This window comes from Wyeomyia smithii, chromosome 2 (genome assembly GCF_029784165.1).
Source record: "Wyeomyia smithii strain HCP4-BCI-WySm-NY-G18 chromosome 2, ASM2978416v1, whole genome shotgun sequence".
NCBI lineage: Eukaryota > Metazoa > Arthropoda > Insecta > Diptera > Culicidae > Wyeomyia > Wyeomyia smithii.
This window is the reverse complement of record NC_073695.1, coordinates 22,668,170-22,688,061: the sequence shown is the minus strand read 5'-3', so window position 1 is coordinate 22,688,061 and position 19,892 is coordinate 22,668,170. Positions and strand designations below refer to the sequence as shown.

The 19,892-nt window shown below is 41.9% G+C and overlaps 1 protein-coding gene across 1 annotated transcript; it reads right to left on the bottom strand.

Moving 5' to 3' along the window:
• Positions 1-4,810: 4,810 nt before the first annotated feature.
• Positions 4,811-7,675, bottom strand: LOC129719518 (kinesin heavy chain-like). The gene has a single exon (XM_055670912.1). The coding sequence runs from the start codon at positions 7,673-7,675 to the stop codon at positions 4,811-4,813; it is 2,865 nt and encodes a 954-aa protein (XP_055526887.1).
• Positions 7,676-19,892: the final 12,217 nt, after the last annotated feature.

The window sequence follows — 19,892 nt, the reverse complement described above, 5'->3', positions numbered from 1 at the left end:
TTGATACCAATGAGGTCGATATCGTCCGCAAAACCGAGAAGCATGTGCGACTTCGTAATGATGGTGCCGCATCTCTGCACACCAGCCCTCCGTATAGCACCTTCAAATGCGATGTTGAACAATAAGTTCGACCTGCTTCAAACCATCTAACGTCACGAACGAGCCCGATATCTTACCGGCTATCCTGACGCTTGAGGTAGAACCTTCAAGGGTGGCACGTATCAGCCTAATCAGCTTTGTTGGGAAGCCATGTAAAATCATAATCTGCCATAACTCATTTCTCTTGACTGAATCGTACGCTGCCCTGAAGTCTATGAACAGATGGTGCGTCTGCAAGTTGTATTCTCGAAATTTATCGAGGATTTGTCGCAAGGTAAACATTTGGTCCGTCGTGGAGCGTCCCCCTTGAAAACCGCATTGGTACTCGCCAACAAAGGTCTCCTGCAACGGCCTCAGTCTGTGGAACAGGATGTGGGAGAGAATTTTGTACACGGTATTGAGAAGAGTTATGCCCCGATAATTGCTACAGTCCAGGCGATGGCCTTTTTCGTAGATCGGGCATATGAAACCCTCCAACCAGTCCGAGGGCAATTCTTCATCAGACCACACTCTCAGCATGATCCGATGGATGGCACGATACAGCTGTTCGCTCCCGACTTTGAAGAGTTCGGCGGGAATGCCGTCCTTCCCGGCTGCCTTGCAGTTTCTCAGCTCTTTCACTGCTTTCTTCACCTCGTCCATGGATGGTGGATCCACAGCTTGACCATCATTCTCAACAGTCATTCTGCTCCTTTCAACTCCACTGTTTCCCTCACCGTTCAACAGCACACTGAAGTGTTCCTTCCAACGCCTGGGGCACCACTTTTTTATCGGTTATAAGGTTCCCCTCCCTATCGTTGCAAATGACAGGGGCTGAAATTTATTATTTCACGTAAAAATGAACCAAAATATTTTGGATAACAACACTGAATACAAAAAATGCTTGCGTTGAATATTTTATCAAGTAAGGCGATACCTTCAAGTTATTACAATACCTGCTACTAAAAGATGCTATTTTCTCCTGGTTCAAATTGACAACTCATTCTGATTCATTTGACTTTCCCACAGCTTCGTAGCCGTTTCTCCCTCCCAGACCAAGACTATGCTAAAACACCTAGGCTTGAAAGGTTAATAATTAAATTCTCATAATGCACGAAAATCGAATTACCCGTACCCGACCCGAACCCGACCAGTTGAGAATTTTTCAAACCCGTACGCGACCCGAACCCGAAGCCTTGGTTTTTAAATTACTCGTGCCCGACCCGAACCCGAAAAATATTTTTTGGCGTTACCCGAAGCACGACCCGAACCCGTCGGGTACGGGTATAGGGTAAAAATACCCGTACCCGACCATCTACAGTGTACACCATCCGTCGTGGCCTTAACCCTCTAGTGCCCAGTGCCGCCTTGAGACGGTCTCAAGTGAAACCTCTGAAAAGCTTCAATCAATACTTAACAATGTTTATAAAGTTCCATAGTGATTTTTTCGAGGTCCGTCTGAAAATTAAGTTGGGCACTAGAGGGTTTATCAGTCTTGTTACTTTCGCAGAGAAACTATTTTTGTCCATAAGTTTCCATAGCTCTACACTGTCGGTAGTGTTAAAAGCGGCCTTTAAATCATTATCATAACTGGTGCGTAGGGACGTGATATTCGCGACACTTTTGAAGGAACTGCTGCAACGTAAAGATTTGGTCCGTTGTCGACCGCCCATCCACAAAACCGGCCTGATAACTTCAGACAAACGTTCGTGACGACCTAGAAGAGCACTTTGTAGACCGCGTAGAGAATCGTTCTCACATTCCAACTTGTCGCCCTTCTTGTATATTGGGCATATTACTTCCTTCTTCCACTCTTCCGGTAGCTTCACTTATCGTGGGGGCGGTATGTCTCCCTCATCCGCTGTTCTGACGAAGTCGTTCCTGCTAAATTCTTGATCCTCTGCCTCTGCGCCATTTAGGTGTTCAACTACCTGTCGATCACCTCACGTTCATCCGTCAAGATTTACACATTTCAGCTCGCGGCACGAAGCCTGTTTCTTGTAGAGTCTACGTGTTTCTTGAGAACGATACAACTGCTGCATTTCCTCACACTCCAGCTCTTCCAGGTGCCGCTTTTTGTCCCGGTCTGCTGTTTTTGTTTCTGTTTGTATCGACTCACGATATGATAGGTCCTTTGCTGCAGCATCAATGCCCGCGCTGCATTCTTCTCGCCTAGAATTGTTTGACAATATTAGTCGAACCAGCCGTTACGTCGATTCTTCTCGAAGAATTCAACAGCACCTTTCGCTGCGTTATTAATGGGTTAATGGATTACTCTCTGTAATACCCTAAGGCAGCGGTTCTCAACCTGGGGTACGCGTACCCCTGGGGGTACTCGAAAGCTTTCAGGGGGTTCGCGAAAGAAAAACCAGTAATGGCGGACAAAGCAATTTTTCTTTATAATACTTTATTTGTTGTTCAATCTTGCTCTTAAAACATGACTGTAGTAATCAAACAAACCATAGTTCAATTTGAAACCTGAAAAACAATACCTCAACATGACCTACCACTACTCTCTCACACTCTGCGAAAACATTCCAGGCCAGGGGTACAATCGATACGAAAAATGTCGCCAAGGGGTACGCGGACAAAAAAAGGTTGAGAACCGCTGCTCTCAGGATACGCTATCACGGTGTCAAAATTTCGATTATTATCGAATTTTCATGTACCTCTTATTTTTTTTCGCAAAAATGTTGCCAACTGGATAAGAATCAAGGATCAGGAAGTTAAACAATATTTCATCGGCGATTTTTTGAAAAATTTGGATTTTAATTTTTTTAGCGCAAATCTACAAAAAAATCCCTCTAACTTCACTAATGTCAGTCATATTAACATAGTCAGCAACCAGTGCATTTGAGGGTAGTGAAGTGTCATTTAATTTCAAGAAATTAACAATTAAGTCAGTCATTTTACCACAGACAAACAGACGTACCACTCCATACAAAATTCTAAAAAATGTGGTTCCGATTATTTTGTGCGACACGTACTGGACATATTCCGCAAATAATAAATTTTCAGCCTTTCTGCTGTTTCTGGCAGTACGGCACGCGACTGTCTACTGAGTTCAAAGGTAAAAGAGCTGATGAATATTCCGCGTAATTGAAACTCATTTGAATTCACCGTTATTTTGATCCATGAATATAAATTTCGATTGTTAACAAATTTTCATGTACCTTTCATTTTTTTTCGCAGAAATGTTGCCAACTGGATAAGAATCAAGGATCGGTGAGTTAAAAAACATTTCATCGGCGATTTTTTTGAAAAATTGAAAGTTAGAGATTAAAGATGAAAATGTTCTAGCAACACTGTTTAGTGCATAAAACCCGAACCACTAATAATTATATCAGAACTGGAGAAAGAACCGGAGAAGTAACACTTCTGGCGTTCCACAAGGTAGCAACTTAGGATCTTTGCTGTTTAGGCTGTTTTTCAATGATGTTTTCTTACTGCTGGATGTTGGCTGTAGACTACGCAGACGACCTAAAACTGTTTTTGATGACACGCTTTGTCGACGACTGTCGGTGACCGCAAGGGCTTTTGGATAAGTTTGTTTATTAGTGTCACAAAAACTGCTTGACGGTTAGCATTAAGTAAGTGTCAAGTAATGACATTTTACCGCAAAATGAATCTAATTGTATTCAACAAAAAAAGGTCCAAATTTTGAATCTAGAACTAAAATTCCTTCAAAATAAAATCTGCGCTCATAATCTTAAATTTCATTATTCTTTGAATCTTGAACGAATAGTAATAAAAATATGAGACTTCAAAATCTAGAATTAGAAATATTTCGAAATCTGAAAGAATACGCTTCCAACTGAGGTTTAAATATATAAAAACATAGAATACATAGTTAGAATATAAAGCCCAGAAACTCCAATAATAAAGACACAATCACTCTAAATAATGAAAAGTCATTAACGAATATATGTAAAAAAAAACCTTCATATGAATTTCATACGAGTGTATACAAAAATAAACCCTACCTTGAATACAGCGTGTGGAATCCAGGGTCAAAAATCCAAAGTTTGAATCTAGAATTAAAAACAGACAATTTTGAATATTGAACTAATACACAAATTAATTACAATTTTAGATTACACAATCGAGAGTAAATCAAAATCTTAAACTTTAAACTCATCTGTTTGTACTTTTAAAATAAAGAATCCAGTCCTATTTCTAAGACTAGAATCTAGTTTGAAAAGTTCCAAAATCATAAGTTTCAAGAACAGAATCCAAGAACCGAATCTAAGAAAACTCCATATGCCGGAAAGAACACACCTAAGATCCACGAAACTACAAACCTTGATTGCAATTTCCACCCATCGAAAGGCAATTCACAACTTAAGTCACTGAAATTAAAACATTCACCACTCTTGAGGAAATTTTACAATAAACACGAAGAGTTATTGACAATGTTCAAGTAGCGTTCCTTCAAGAGTGAAAATATTTCGGCGCCTACTTTTTTGCCATTCGGTTAAATCTTCTACACACCTCGCTCAAAGCAATCCTGCACTTGCTGCGATTGATGCAATGTCAACAGTTTCGAAAGTAGGTAGGTAGTCAATTCGTGTTACCTGTTTTTAAGACAGATTTTTTCTTCATTAAAGAAATTTCAATTAAAGAAGTATTTTTTCACAGATTTGTATATTTTGTATTCTTTTACAAAAGCATACTATCTTTAACCTACGCTATGCTATCGTAAATTTATAGTCTAACTAGAACTGGTAATTAGTTAACTTTGCGCCACCCTTCGAATGGATCTATCCTCCACAATTAACCTTGGAGAACTGCCGGCCGCTGCTGCCTTGAACGGAGTTTGTCCCTGACCAGCACGAATGGGTTTGGCAATTTGCGCCTGCGGTCCACGCCGTGCCAAACTTTTCTGCCGGACGGCTTCCTTGATGCGATCCATTTCATACTGGTAGCGTTTACGATCTTGCATTGCACCTTCCTTAGCATCCTTAAGAGCCGTTTCAAGTAACTTAACGCGCTCCATCGTGGTCCGGAGCCTCTTCTCCAGCTTTGGCAGCTCACAGCGCAGAACCGAATTGTCCCGCACGAGCTGCTTGTGCATCTTTGTTAGCTGTTCCAAATTGTTCTCGAGGAAATAGTTCTTCTGTTTCTGGGCCAACGATTCACCGTTATCTTCAAAGTCCTCCAAACTGCTTGATTGCTTCATGCGAGCTTGTAGGTCTTGCACAAATAGCTTGCGCAGGGCGTGCAATGTATTCAATTCTTTAGCCACGGTATCTTCCAGCCCCTTGAAATCCTTACGAGCCTGCTCTCGGCGTTCGTGGCTCAGCAGAAGTTCCTGCAGTTTAGTAGTCTTTTCGGCCTCTCCCTGTCGCAGTTTCTCGTAGTCGGTTGTCATCTGTTGGTGGGCAAGGGCTAGTTTCTGGTTGGTATCCTGCAGTTCGTTGATGAGCCCCTGCTTCTCAGCGATCTCGTCACGCAATGCTGAAACTTGTTTGGTGTGTGCTTCCCGCAGGTTCTCGAATGCAGCCTGTTGTTTTTCTTCCGCATTCACGGCGGACACCACCTCAGCTGCCTTCAGTTTGACGCATTCTCCACGCAGAGCGTCTACATTCTCTTCCAGAGCACGCTTCTTATTTTCTGCTTCTCGTATAGTCTCCTGCAGCGATTTTATACGGGCCTCATACTGGGAAATTAGCAATTTACAAACACTGAGATCCTTCTCGTGTTCGTTGATTTTCTGATTAGCTTCCTGTTGAAATTTTTCTAAATTCAAACACCGCTGGGAGACAATCTTTGCCTCCGCCTTTATCTCGCTTATGAAGAGCCGTGCAATAGTAAATTCTTCCTCTAGTTTATCGCACGAAGTTTCCAGGTTTAGTTTCATCTCATTCGGATCGGCAGCTAAAGCCTGGCCAACCTCAGAGATATCGCGCAGTAAACTACTTAATATTTCACTGTTGCGTTTCTTCTGATGCGCTGACATGTCTTCCATCTGATGTAGTTTTGACTGTGCGCTATTCAACAAAATCTGTCTCTGTACCAATTCCCCGTTTAATGCATCTATTTCCTTGTTTTTCAAGTCGATCTCCAGTGTCTTTTGATCGTAGTTAACAGCAAGTTCTTCGAGAGCTTGTAGGACTTCCTTAACTTCCGCCTTGGCGTTCTCGTTCTCTTCCTGAATGCGAGTTACTTCCATTTGCAAATATTCATAGTCACGTCTAGAGCTAGTGATCACTTCTTCCTGTTCTATAATCTGCTCTTTTAGTTTCTCAACATGCTGAGATTGCTGGTTGATCTCTTCATCCTTATCGTCCAGCTGTTGATAGAGACGCTCGCATTCATTTTCCAGAAAAGCACGCTCGTCAACGCTAGCCATTGTAAGATTGTTTGCCGTTTCCGGTTTCTCCAGAAGAACGTCTATGTTCGATAAAGTAACCTCCGTAATATCCAGCAAATCAAACTGCTCCTCCACGTTCACCGTTTCACCTGCGCGCCATCTCATCAGTTCCACTTCCAGCTTCTCTATTTTACCTTTCAAGCGAGCATTCTTTTCCTTTTCCCGTTCGTAGCGGCGCTTCCACTCTTCAGCCGTGAGCTCTTCATTCACACAAACCACATTCTTAACTGTCTTCGCTCTCCGTCCAAACTCCAGTGTCGATTTGGTTTCCGCTTCGTTGAAACTTGCTGGCGAACAGCAGATCATGATGGTTGTACGAGCATTGCCACCAAGCGATTCCTGTAGAATTCGCGTCAGCTTCGAGTCACGGTACGGAATATGCGTCTTCTTGTCATCGGCTAGCGCCGAAATGACATTTCCGAGTGCCGAAAGCGATTTGTTGATATTTTTCGCCTCATCTAGCACCGTTCCTTCGGCACCGGTTTTCGAAACTTTCTCCGAACCTGCCAAATCCACCAGGTATAGTTTACCAGAAAGCTTTTTCTGATTTTCTAGATTTTCTTGTTTCACATTGATAAGAAATACTGAGTGCGATCGCGACGAATGTTCGTTCATGTTGGTTACTGCTATGTGCCGATTGGATTTACCCTGCTCGATCACCTCGAAAACATCCTCGGGACTGGACACGAATCGTTCTGTTACTCCCTTCACGTACGGTACCCGGTTTTTGTCCTCGTGCACACTCAGGTTAACTTTGGAGACGTCCAGTAGATCTCGAATTTTGTCCAAGTAAATTTCGTAGTAAGAAACCTTGATGTGAAACTCTAGATTAACCTCCATACTGTAGATGTGGTTGAAAATATCGTCAACAATACGTGGAATGATGCCCTGCTTGATGGGATCACCGGTGACTCCCTCCATGGTGTGTGTTTTACCGGAGGATGTCTGCCCGTAGGCGAAGATAGTACCATTGTAACCGGCTAGGACGTCAGAAACGATTGACTTGGCTGCCTCGTTGTAGACCTTCTCTTGGGTGGCACTCGGTTTAAACACTTTATCGAACAGATACACTTTGCCACCTACGGAGAAACAGTTCTCCTCTGGTCCAGAAGGAAATTTAACTATACACTTCGATCCGGCTCGTTCCTCACTGTCATTCAGCGGACGAAAACGGCACACCACTCTAATGCTATCCTCGGCAGGAATTTCCCGCTCTTCCGACATTTTTTCGATTTTACTTCTAATAAAGTGAAACTGGTTCCGAAAATTCAATTATTCAGGATTGGATAGAATAAAATCTACACTTTGATATACACAAAAATCGATTGATGACTGTTAAACAGCACGATTTCCATGTGTTCACGTGACTTCAACTCTAACTGCTTGTTTCGCTGATGTTGTGGCTACGATCACCAAATAAGGTTTAGATTGAATGTGTAGAAACAAAATATTTTAAGCGGAACATAACTTATACCTAGCAGTTAGGTGTACTATTTGGTAACATGTTAAGTATGGCGTGTACTAAGTGATGGAGTATGTGAAGTAGGTAATCTTTTAGTGAATTACGGGTAATAATTTACTCAACTACAAAGTCTTGTTTGATTTAAAATGAATGGTACGTAATAGGTTATACATTTAGGTGCATAAAAATTCAAAAAACAGACACTACATGAAATCAAAACAAGCATCGTATAATCGTTTTTATTGTTAGTAAATACTATAAAGCCTGGAATAAACTTTTCGAAGTAAGCATTTATGAAAAATAATTTAAGAATTTTGGAGAAATTCGTACTTTACCTGATGTTCGTTCAGTTTAGACATTTTTAAGAGGTACAGTATCAGTGTTAAACTGGTTAAAAATTGACTTCTTTTAAATCGTGGCTTCAGTATATATAGAACATAATGGACTAGATTTTGAAAACTAAGTCAAAATTATCTAAATGCTCAAACGCTCGCAGCAATTTCGATATTCGTATGAAAACATCAATTCGAGCGAATTGGAAACTGATTTTTTCATTGCAGATTGCGCTACACAAAGGGACATTCGAACGTTCGAATTGATTCGAACGAAAATAGGAATGCAAATTTTCGACATTTTCGTCGTCTGATAAACTAGGTGAATTAAAAGTCTGGCAGTTTGGTAGTAGTTGTGGTGCAAATAAGTATTAAAACTACCAGTTAGCTAAATAGATACATTTTTGTAAATGCCAGATTTTGTACCCCGATTTGCTAGGACTTCTATACGCGAACCTCTAAGCGTTAATCCAGGAGCCATGGACATATAGGATGCAAGGATTTCGTTCAATCGTAGGGGAATGTAGGTAGAGACGGACACCCTGAGGTTTAATCTAAATAAATACTTAGGTATTGCTATTTAGATCGCAGTAGTCATACAAATTGTAACTTAAGGTCATTTGTTTTCATAATCATTTTTGGTATTAGTGAACTTCCTCTAAGTTTTATGTGTTTTGGGTCTTCAAAAATAAGACTACAAATTGCTGTTTTTTGACATGGTTGGGAAAGACGGACACTTGGGGTGGGTAAGATGGACACTACGAAGGTAAAGGTGGACACTCACAAAAAAGATGTAGTACGTTAAGTATTCTTTTAATTTATGTGTTAAGTGATAGTCATACATTACTCTATGTTATTAGAGTCCATCTATACATCACGTGAACAGTTTAAGAGAATGGGTTTCGATGAAGGCGAAAATTCTCCGCCTATATGGCCTGTTCTAACTGCTAAGTGATTAATATCTGCTGGTTTCTCTCACGGGTGTACTTTGTGAATATCTGTAGTACACAACAGATGCTACATGTGAAAATTCTTGGAAAATCCGTGTGTCCATTTTTCCTTCCTTAGTGTGTCCGTCTTGCCCGACCTGGTTGTAAATTTTTCAAACGATCGTAGCTCTTCACCGGAACATCGAAAATCTGCTGGATTTTCACTAGAAAACCGAGGAAAGAATAATTAATCACTTTACTATTGTGAACAAATGAAAACACGTAAGTTTCACGAGTTTTTCGCTATTTTCCGTGGAATAAAAATTACATCAAATTTCGCGTTCACGAAAATATTCTTTGTTTTACTTACAAATTTGACAGTTTGCTTGCTGAAAACCGATAATGCAACTCAAATGCATTAACACACTATAAAGAAGGTATTCGCATCACTCAACTATCATAATACATTCTAATTTGTGAAATATTAAAAGTGTCCATCATACCCGCAGTGTCTGTCTTTACCTACTTTCCCCTATGTAAGCTAGTTTACAACGACTTTCAGCCCTCGCCGAGAGCTGCAATCATAGTAAGCGAGAAAACTAATTTCTTTCCAATTTTTTCGAGAGACTTGACAGCGACCATTTCGGAGGTATGCCAAAAACCTGCGACAAAACTGAAATTTGTTTTACATCAGCATACTTTCCAGGTTACGTGGGACTCCACCAGGAGTCGGAAAACTGGTTTCCTACTGCAAGGAGCAAAACAAAGCCTTCATAATTGGATGCGATGCAAACGGTCATCACACGGTTCGGGACAGCACAGACATCAACAACACAGGTGAGTACCTTTTGAGCTTTTTATCATCACGAGGAATAGATAGATGTAATAAGAGGGTTAAACCAACTTTTGTAAATGCAATAAGACAAAAAGTTCTTGACTCAACGCACTGATTTCCGACAACTGTCATATATCAGATAAGAAATCTCTATCTGACCAAAATCAATTATTATTTGATTACGAAGCTAATCGAGAACACAATAAACTCATAAAAGTTCGCCGTAAAACCTCAACAAACCTCTACATTGTTATTCGAAGCTAACCTAAAAAACACGGAAACTATTCAACCGGGCTCACTTAACCGCTTACAATAAAGAAATTAAAAGATTAAAAATGATATATTGAAGGCATACATGTGAAAACATAGAAAATGGTCCAGAAAGCGCCAGGCTGCACAGAATCCCTGCGAAAGATCACTCAAATGAGTTGGGTAATCTAGAAAAAAGAAGGATGCTTATACAAGCTCTATCATCAAAACATTGGCCGAACAAATTTTTACCAAAAGTAAAGTTGAATGGGTAATCGACTTCTTTGAACCCTTCAAGTCACCTGGTAGCAATTGCATTACTCATTGGATCAACGAGATGTCATCAAACCTTGGAAGCACTTAAACAAGCGTTAAGGCAATAAAAGCCCATTATAGTTGATGATCTCCTCACAAAATTGATAGAAAAAGACTTTGAAATGGTCAGATTTGCTAATGATACAGTCAGGGACAAACAGATGTGCCACTCGATGACGATTTCATCGACCAGAAAAATAACGATTATTTTGAAAGTTTAGTGGGCAGTAATGCCGCTAGTGTCGCTATAAGCAAACTTGCACATTCATTATCCAAGACACAAACCGTCAGTGCTGCCGCTGTTAATGTTTTAAGCAAGCGCACACACCTCTTTGCAAAGACAAAAACCGTTTTACGAAAATAAGTTAGTAGGCAATAAGCTCACATGGTGGCGCATGAGTGTAACGTTTCGAATAAGGACGAAGATTTTTCAGGATTTTTCTTCAAAGAGGCACGTCTGTTTGTCTGTGATATACAGGTATACCTCGATTTTACGCACATTCTCGTTTTTGCAATGTGAGTAAAATCAGAGCAAGATTTTTTACATGTTTTATAGCTCAAAATTAATTTCCGTAATAGGCAATTTGCAAAAACACCTAAGGGAACATTGAAATATTACGTAACATAACGAGGGGTTGGAAAGTTTGGCTACACATACAAAAAAAATGTAAGGGCAGAAAAAGTGTTCATGTATTAGTACATTTCAAATAAAGATGTTTTTTGAAAAAAAGTCTGCGTAAAATCGTGGTAAAATGTGCCGAAATCGAGTGTTATTTCCTCGTGGTGCGATAGGGAGCGCTCAAAAGTAAAACCGTTAAAAACTACCATCGTTCCATTTACATGAAGAAGAAAAATTAGACTTAAAGGTTGGCTCCTGGAACTCTCAGATAACGTTAAATACCTCGGAGAATTTCTTGAAAAAAAAAGCCTATCTCGAATACACATCTAGAGCAGGCAATAAGTAATGCTACGAATGCTATATGGATAGGTATGTAATTATTGTTTTGGTAAACAGTGGTGACTCAAACAGCTTCGGCTGTTGTGAGACCCAGAAATAAAGGTGAAAGATGCTCAAGATACGTTGGAAAAACTCCAACGGTCAGCCATCTCAATAACGGGTGCAATGAGAAGCACACCTACCAAGGAATTGGAAGCTTAACTCTTTATGCTTGCTTTACAACAATTCATAGAATTAGATTTAGAAAAGAGTGCAAAAGGTCTTCAGAACTTTCCAAAGTTTGACCTCACAGGTCATCAAAATATTGCAACAATGAAGGCTGGATGGGGAAAAGATACAATTTTGGAAAAACGATTTCCAATACTTGAACCTGAGCGACGTGTTTGGGAACGCGGTGGTCCCGATCTCCGTCCAGGATTAATTATTTTCTACCCAGATGGTTTATAAATGAAAAATCGAGTGGGAGCAAGGGTAACCGACCAATTTAAACGTAACAGTGGCCAACTGTGTTCCGAGAAATACTAGAATCACAGACTAACAGACGTAACATTGAAACCAAGCTCCATCGCTATACAAAACGGTCATTTCAAATTTTTATTCAAATAATAGTCGTCGCGCGACAACGCCGTCTGAGGTGCTGTCATGCTATCTCATACATTTTTCGTAATTCCCAATTTGACACATACACGTACGCTAGCGCTGCTGTCGGAATACAAGACGCAGCGCGAACACGGCAGCAGGTGGTGCTAGTGTTACTTACGAAAACTACTGTTATCATCCGAACGATGGATTGATTGATAACTTGTTCGAAGTGTTATTTCTGTTAGTCTGTCCGACAGTCAAGCAGCTTGAAAGGCTTCGAAATCTGCGACATGCACATCAAAACTTGTTTGGGCGTGTTTCTAATCACTTCAAACATTGGGTTGAAATAATCAAGTAGATTTCTATTGGGTTCCTGATCACTATGGAATAGATGGAAACGAAAAAGCCGATAAACTGGCAAGACTTGGATCGTCTCGTTAGTTCATAGGACCAGATCCCTTCTGTGGCCCATCCGCTTGTTCTTATAGAATGAAACTGAATGCATGGGAAACATGGGAATCCCTGAAAGAAGAATCCAACTGAACAAACAATTTCTATGGTAGCCATTATCAGAGCCGTCATTACTTGAAGGTTATGAACAAACTTCAAGATCATGCACGCAAAAGTTGAAGTCTTGTACAATCATTGTGTCTTCCCGATTCGCACAAATGTTGCACAGAAATCGCACAATAAATGTGTGAAATGCATAACGCAACAGTTGTAGTGCGAATACATTGACATAGAATGAAATCAGAATATGTATCATATACCGATACTTTATTTCTCACGTCGAGTGTATTAGTGACTGCTACTCATGGAGCATACAAGCAGCAAACAACAATACTCGATCGATTTATCTGGATGGATTTGGTCATTAAAAAGTACCATTGAATGATTTGCAAAAAAAAAACGAAACAAAATTCTGTTCACAACATTTTGTAATCAACGCTAGCTTCACCGCAAAACTAGCAAAACCCTTCATTTCACAAAGTCACAAAAGCGTTGCCGATTTTTATGACAACACTTGTAAATTGTGAATAATTATTATTTGTCATCCTTTGCACGCGCTTTTTTTCAAGCGACGAGAGAAATTTCTCTCTCGCTCGTAGAATTTCCATGTATGTGCGACAAGACTAGAACCGTCACATACAATTTGCAGGTTGCTCTTTCGCTTCTCTTTCGGTTCGGATTGCGACGCGCAAGGCGATATCTCGTTGCTTCACGAAATGAGCGAGACACCCGTGCTGTACATACTTGATACCAATGTTGTTAGTCTCACTCATACTGTCGGTGCGTGCTTGCTGCTATTCAGAGGAATGCATGAAGAAGAAAAAGTAGGTATCTCGAAAGCGTGTGTGCAAAAGACTTGAAAAGCGTGGCATATGTCTCGTCCTCAAGCAGAAAGGAGGAGAATGGTTTTGCTTCTCGCTCGCTTTGCAATGCTGCTTGATACCAGTTGAAACTGTTTAGGTGTAGTAGTTTGGAGCTGCCAAATATATTGGAGAAACGCTAGAGCATTAATTGCGTTATGCCCAACACGCAATCATTGTACTGGTTCCGAATTACATCAACAATTGCGCTAAAAACGCACAATTTTGTACTGGTTTCGCACCATCCAACTTTAGCGTGTACATGTAGCATACTCTGAAATCTGGAGAGCAAATCCCAGTACGGTTGTGCGCCTCATGCGAAGTGTAATACCGGACTGGACTGATGCTATTGGCCAGATTATAACGACCACTTCCTGTAGTGAAATGTGTCACAAAATATCATGATCGCAATGACGAAAATACCCAAAAAATTGAGCTTCAAAAACTCGTTTTGACTTTCGACCGGGATAAACCAGGCTGGAATTTCGTCTAGCCTTCAAATTTTTTTTATCGATCTTCAATTTTATCTGGGATTATTCCAATGTTTTTTCTCTAGTCTCCAGATTTGTCTTTTAATGTTTATTTTGATTTATTTTTATTGATTCCGATTTTGCCTTTTCTGCATTGAGAACCTTTTTCTGCGATTTGGAGCCTTACTCGGGACTTCTTTTTTATGGTGGATCGACCAGAGCTGGAACAAGTTGCAGCGCTGCAGGCGGCGATTTCGAAAATAATATGATTGTGTGGTTTTTGCTGCAACACCCGATTCGATTCGATTGCAGGCTCACTTAGAGGGCAGCAGAGATCACCTTTCACAGATTGTGGATCTCTCGTCTGTGTGGAAAACACCGTATTACAGGCATGCCTGTTGCTCTTCGATGATACAGGCATGTCCGGACATGTTAGTGATTCTGCCCGGATCTGGCGCGTTTGCTTTCAGCCGTTTGGCACTGTTAATAGCAAGACTGGTATTTTTTGGTCATTGCGAATTTGCATATAGCGTAGGATGATTCTCGTGTTATTTCTGAGAGCATTTCTTTTCAGTTAATTATCAAACGATTTTCCGTATTGCGTTGTATAATATTGTTAAAACTGTTAAACTGTGTAAACCTCCCAGATGGTCTCGAGGTACGATGCTGGCCCAACAAGCCAGTCGTCGTAGGTTCGAGTCTCGGCTCGGGAGAGACTGTTAGTGTCAGTAGGATCGTAGCGCTAGCTCCGTCCTGTACACTAAACAGTTGGCTGCGAAGTCTGTGTATAACAAACAGAAGGTCTTGTTCCGAATCGGAATATAGCACCAAGGCTTTGCTTTTTAATATTGTTAGATGGCTTAGTCACAGATTTTTAATTTCTAATTCAAACTAGCTCAATACTTAAAATATGATCGCATTAGTAAAATTCTATTTATCAGAGGACTTTAGCTTCACTTTTTTATCGCTTGGAATAAATGTCGAACTGCGATCACACATTTCATAGTTTGCAAGGTAAAAAATCATTGCTTCAAGAGCGTGTTTGTGGCCCTGAAAAGAGCCGATTGTAGCTTGTACTTGGTAGGAGGAACGAAACAATTTACTTCGAGCTAGTGTATTTTGTAACAACTTTAGTTTAAGTTTAGCTTCGGACCCAGTGTACTTGGCAAGCTTACCTGACAACAGCAATCGTACGAAAGTTTGAGCTTGGCTATTTTGCCCCTTGCTTTCCTAACGATATGCTTGTTAACGGTTGACGAAAAGTAATGTACCTACTTCGTATGTATACCTATAAACAGTGTGTAGGGCAGTCCATCGAGCTTTTTCGAATTCCTTCATTCTATCACCTACGCCACGTCGCTAGCTTGTTACGTTAGTCCTCCCATAGGAATTTAGGTCAATCACACACTTTTTTTATTATACAGGTAGCAGTTTTGTTCATCGTCACATTGCTATTTCGTTCAATCGAATTTGCAAGTTACATTGGCTGGTCGTGAAGGCATGGTCAAGGGAAATACAAAGCTCCTTTAATTTCGCCCTGGGGAGAATGCTGCTAGAGATAATAAGAAAACGAAAATCGTCCTGCGTCATCTGCAGTTTGCGAGAAATGAATTTCTGCCTCTAATTGAAATTCAAAATTTTCATAACATTTCATCGATCAGGCTTCAGTTTCATCCACACTGTTTTATTTTGACGGTGAGGTGGTATTTTACCTACAATTGTGTTTCAGGAACCTTCAACATTATTTTAGAATGACTTCAAGTCAATTGAACAACGCTTCTCTTAGAGTAAAAGAGAGTGTTGAAAGAGAATTATAACAGAAATTTACCGCTTCACACCATCAAATTGAATTGACACCCTGTTCGCGTGTATTTCCAAACCAAGAAGCAAGAAATACATTGACATAAGACAGACTGTCACAACCTCTTCAACTATTCTTTCAGCAATTTAAAGTTTATTCTGATGGGATTCGAATGCTGTGTTTTATATCAGTTTTGAAGTAGAATACTTCTCTCAGGAAGTTCGGCTACATAGGGATGTGAAATGAAAATCTAAAACCGAAAAAAGTGAAAAATATGTCCAATTTCAAATGCTAACAAATCGGTTAGTATTCGATGGATTTCCTTCGTTCTTGCAGCAATAGATTGGAAAATCTTCTAAGATTCTTCCCAAATGAAGATAATGGTGATTTTATTGTTCAAACTATTGTACTATTGAAAATAGTCAAGCCTTGTCAAAACGAAAAATTCGACCTCTGATTGGTCGTTATATGCTTGCTTCCCAAGCACGGTCGACAGAATCATATACCTTGCAATTGAAAACATGCTATTTGGCCTATATAAGAGCCTGTTTCAGCCGGAGCCGCTCATAATAGTTCTAGACAGCGACAACAGCAGTCGTCCTTCCTTAGCAGCAGCACTAGACCTGTGGTTGGTCACCACGTCTTAGGAGCAGCGCGGTTTTTCTCAGCGTGTGCCGCCAGACAACCATTATTCCACCCGTGTTGGGGCAGCATGAAGATTGCCATCAGGAAATTCAATTTTGGAAATCAAAATGCCTTTCTGAAGGCAAATAAACAAGTCATTGAAAGTTAATAATTTTTGTCAAGGCAAGCAAATATTCTGTGTTGCATCCTAGCAATTTAAATTTGTCGCACCCGTCTAATTTACTGAATGTGAAATAGCTTCCACAGTGCATGTTGTCCGTGTATCTTAATTCCCCCAATGTTAGGGCAGCTCAAAGGTTGTAATTAGCAACCGATTTTGAACCGCAAAATGCTTTTTTTCAAGGCAAATAAAAAAATTATTGAAGGTTTATAATTTTCTGGCATCAACACAAGCAGACATTCTGTGCGGGATGCAACCAAATTCTGTTGTTGATGTCTAATTTTTACTTTATTTAGAAAACCCCCCACTGTAGGGGCAGCGCAAAGGCTGCGATCAGCATAACCGACATTAAATAACAAACTGCCCTGTTAGACCGCATTCACAAAGACAGTTAGTTCGACGATGCAGAGCTAATATGAAGTCGATTCAATCAATCAGCATAAACAGAATTTCGTCGTCTCCCAGCTGCCAAGTTGCAACATGATGCAACACGCAACAGCGAGCAAGCGAAATCGCTTGATGTTACAAACCACAATAAGATACGGGTTAAAACCGTTGCGTGTGAGAGAGCACCATCGGTGTTAATTCGCTGGATACAAAAATCAAATGCGAATTGTGGAATAATTCGTCTAAAGAACATAAGGAAATGGTAAACCTGAACTGAAAGGCGTGGCCTATTACGTAGCACCCTTCGGCTATAAAAGAGTGTTTCTGGGAAAACTAGCTACACATCACATCATCATTAGATTATGATCAGTTTCATTATTAAACCGTACCGGGTACATACGGACGCTCAGATTCGCTCTCAGACTGTTGAGAAGTACAGTTCTATTTCTGAAAAGCCGGGTTAGTTAAAAATTTTATTCCGTTTTGTGCGACAGTTCGTCGCTTGCATCGCTGTGTGATGTCAAAGAAAAAGAGAAGAGCAGGCTCGAGTCCTGCGAAACAAAACTCTGCTGAAGGAGGCAGTAAAAAGAAGAAACCAGGCGGAAGCAGTTGCACTTCGAAAAGTGTGGCTGACTGCGACACGGTGCCAAACGTTAGCGACGTTGGAGATTTTGGCGGGCCGACTGATGTTCCGGATTCTGCCAGCCCCATTACGGTGAAAGTGAAGCTTCCCCCGCTGGTAGTGAAAAACGTCCCTCTCAACAAGCTCATTAGCGACTTTGCATCGCTGGGCGTAGCAGCTGAATATAAGTTATGCGGCATCGGTACGAAGGTTATGCTCCACACGAAGGTGGATTTTGAGAAGGCCACGAAGTTTTTGAAAAATTCTAAATCTGAGATCTTCACCCACGACATTCCTGGGGAAAAGCCATTCAAGGTGGTCATCAGAGGCTTGCCAGGTTTCGACCCCAAGCTGATCGGTGCCGAAATCAAGGATCGGTACAAATTGGCCCCAATTGCTGTCTATCCGATCAAACGCAGGAATGAAAATGAAAGGAAATACCCGGACTGCCTCTTTCTGGTTCATCTCCCAAAAGGGACAGTTACACTGAGCGCTTTGCGAGCCATCCGCTCTTTGTTCTCCATTATCATCCGTTGGGAGCCCTATCGTGGAGGCCGTCGAGACGTTACGCAGTGTCAGAGGTGCCTCAACTTCGGTCACGGTACCCGGAACTGCAACATCAAACCGCGTTGCAACATCTGCGCCAAGGACCACTCTACGCCGGATTGCCCTGTGGACGATGCTGGTGCGGTACAGTTTAAGTGTGCTAACTGTGGCGGTGATCACCAGAGCTCTGATCGACAGTGCCCGAAAAGGGAGAGCTTCTAACATATCCGCAAGCAGGCGTCGTCAACCAACCAGCCGAGCAGGAAGAAAGACAAACCACCGGTCTTCAGGGCGGAAGATTTTCCTCCTCTGCGTTCATCCCAACAAGCGGGGCAACCAAGTACGCGTACGCAACTTGACCTTCCACACTCACCATCCAGTGGGTCAGCCGGTCAACGGTCGCCTCCCCCCCCTGGCTACTGGCGTCCACCCACAACAACACCACCGAGCGCTGACTCCGAGAAGTACTCTGCGGATGAGCTGCTAGAAATTTTTAGCAGCATGACCAATGCCCTTCGTGCATGTCGCAACAAGCCCGAGCAAATCCATGTGCTCGGTAAATTTATTATCCAATATGGATCCTAAACCCATCTCCATCGTCACCTGGAACGCTTGCTCTGTTAGAGCAAAAAACATTGAGCTTGCTGACTTTCTCCGCAAGTACAACATCGACGTGGGTCTACTCACAGAGACCCACCTGAAGTCCGGCGACAGTTTTTGGCTGCCGGATCACAACATCATCCGTCTCGATCGTACCAACTCCAGGGGGGGTGGTATAGCGATCATCGTTAGAAAAGGGATGAAATACAACATCTTGCCGCACATCCCCACCGCCATCATCGAAGCCTTTAGTGTGGAGGTCAAATCAGCTACCGGGTTCATCCGGTTCATCGTCGTCTACTGTCCTCGCCAGTGTAGTATCAGCAACGGTACAGCAATGCAGTTCAAGAACGACCTGGCAACCATCACCAGGACCAACTCCCGCTTCGTCGTTGGGGGAGACCTAAATGCTCGGCACGAGGCTTGGCGAAATTATCGGCAGAATCAGAACGGTCGTCAACTCTTCGAACACTCGCAGCATGGGTTTTATACGGTGCAGTTTCCGGATGAACCGACTTTCATCTCCCCAGCGGGGAACCCTTCAACCCTGGACTTCTTCCTGGCCAACATCGAGCTCTCCAAACCAGTGGCCCACAACGATCTGAGCTCAGACCACCAACCTGTCGTTGCTGAGGTGGGGATCGGTGTTGCTCCTGCCAGCTGTCTGCGGAAAGATTACCATCATGTCGACTGGGAGCGCTTTGCTCGAATGGTGGACAACAACATCGATGAGGCGCCGCCGCTCGACAGCGTGGAAAACATCGACCAGGCGTTGGAGGGTCTCCAACGAGCCATAAACGTGGCCGACGAGGCGTGTGTGCGACGTGTTCCTGTGAGGGGTAAGTTCCTTGCTATTGATTCCCATACCCGGCTGCTAATTAGACTGCGGAATGTGCGTAGACGCCAGTTCCAGAGGACCAGGGATCTGGACATTAGGCTCGAGGTGGCCGATCTGAATAGGCAAATTGCTTCCAGGATGGTCTCACTCCGGAATGAAAATTTCGGACGCTTAGTCCAAAGTTTGGACGACCGCTCCAGGCCATTCTGGAAAGTAGCCAAAGTGCTGAAATCGCACCCCAAACCAGTTCCTCCCCTCAGGGTCGGAGAGAGGCTTCTTGTTGCACCGGTCGAGAGAGCAAATGCGGTAGGCGATCACATTGCCTCATCGCATTTGCTTG

What these genes read in the sequence shown, in the direction of transcription:
- LOC129719518 (XM_055670912.1), bottom strand. Translation starts at nt 7,675, where the DNA reads ATGTCGGAAGAGCGGGAAATTCCTGCCGAGGATAGCATTAGAGTGGTG.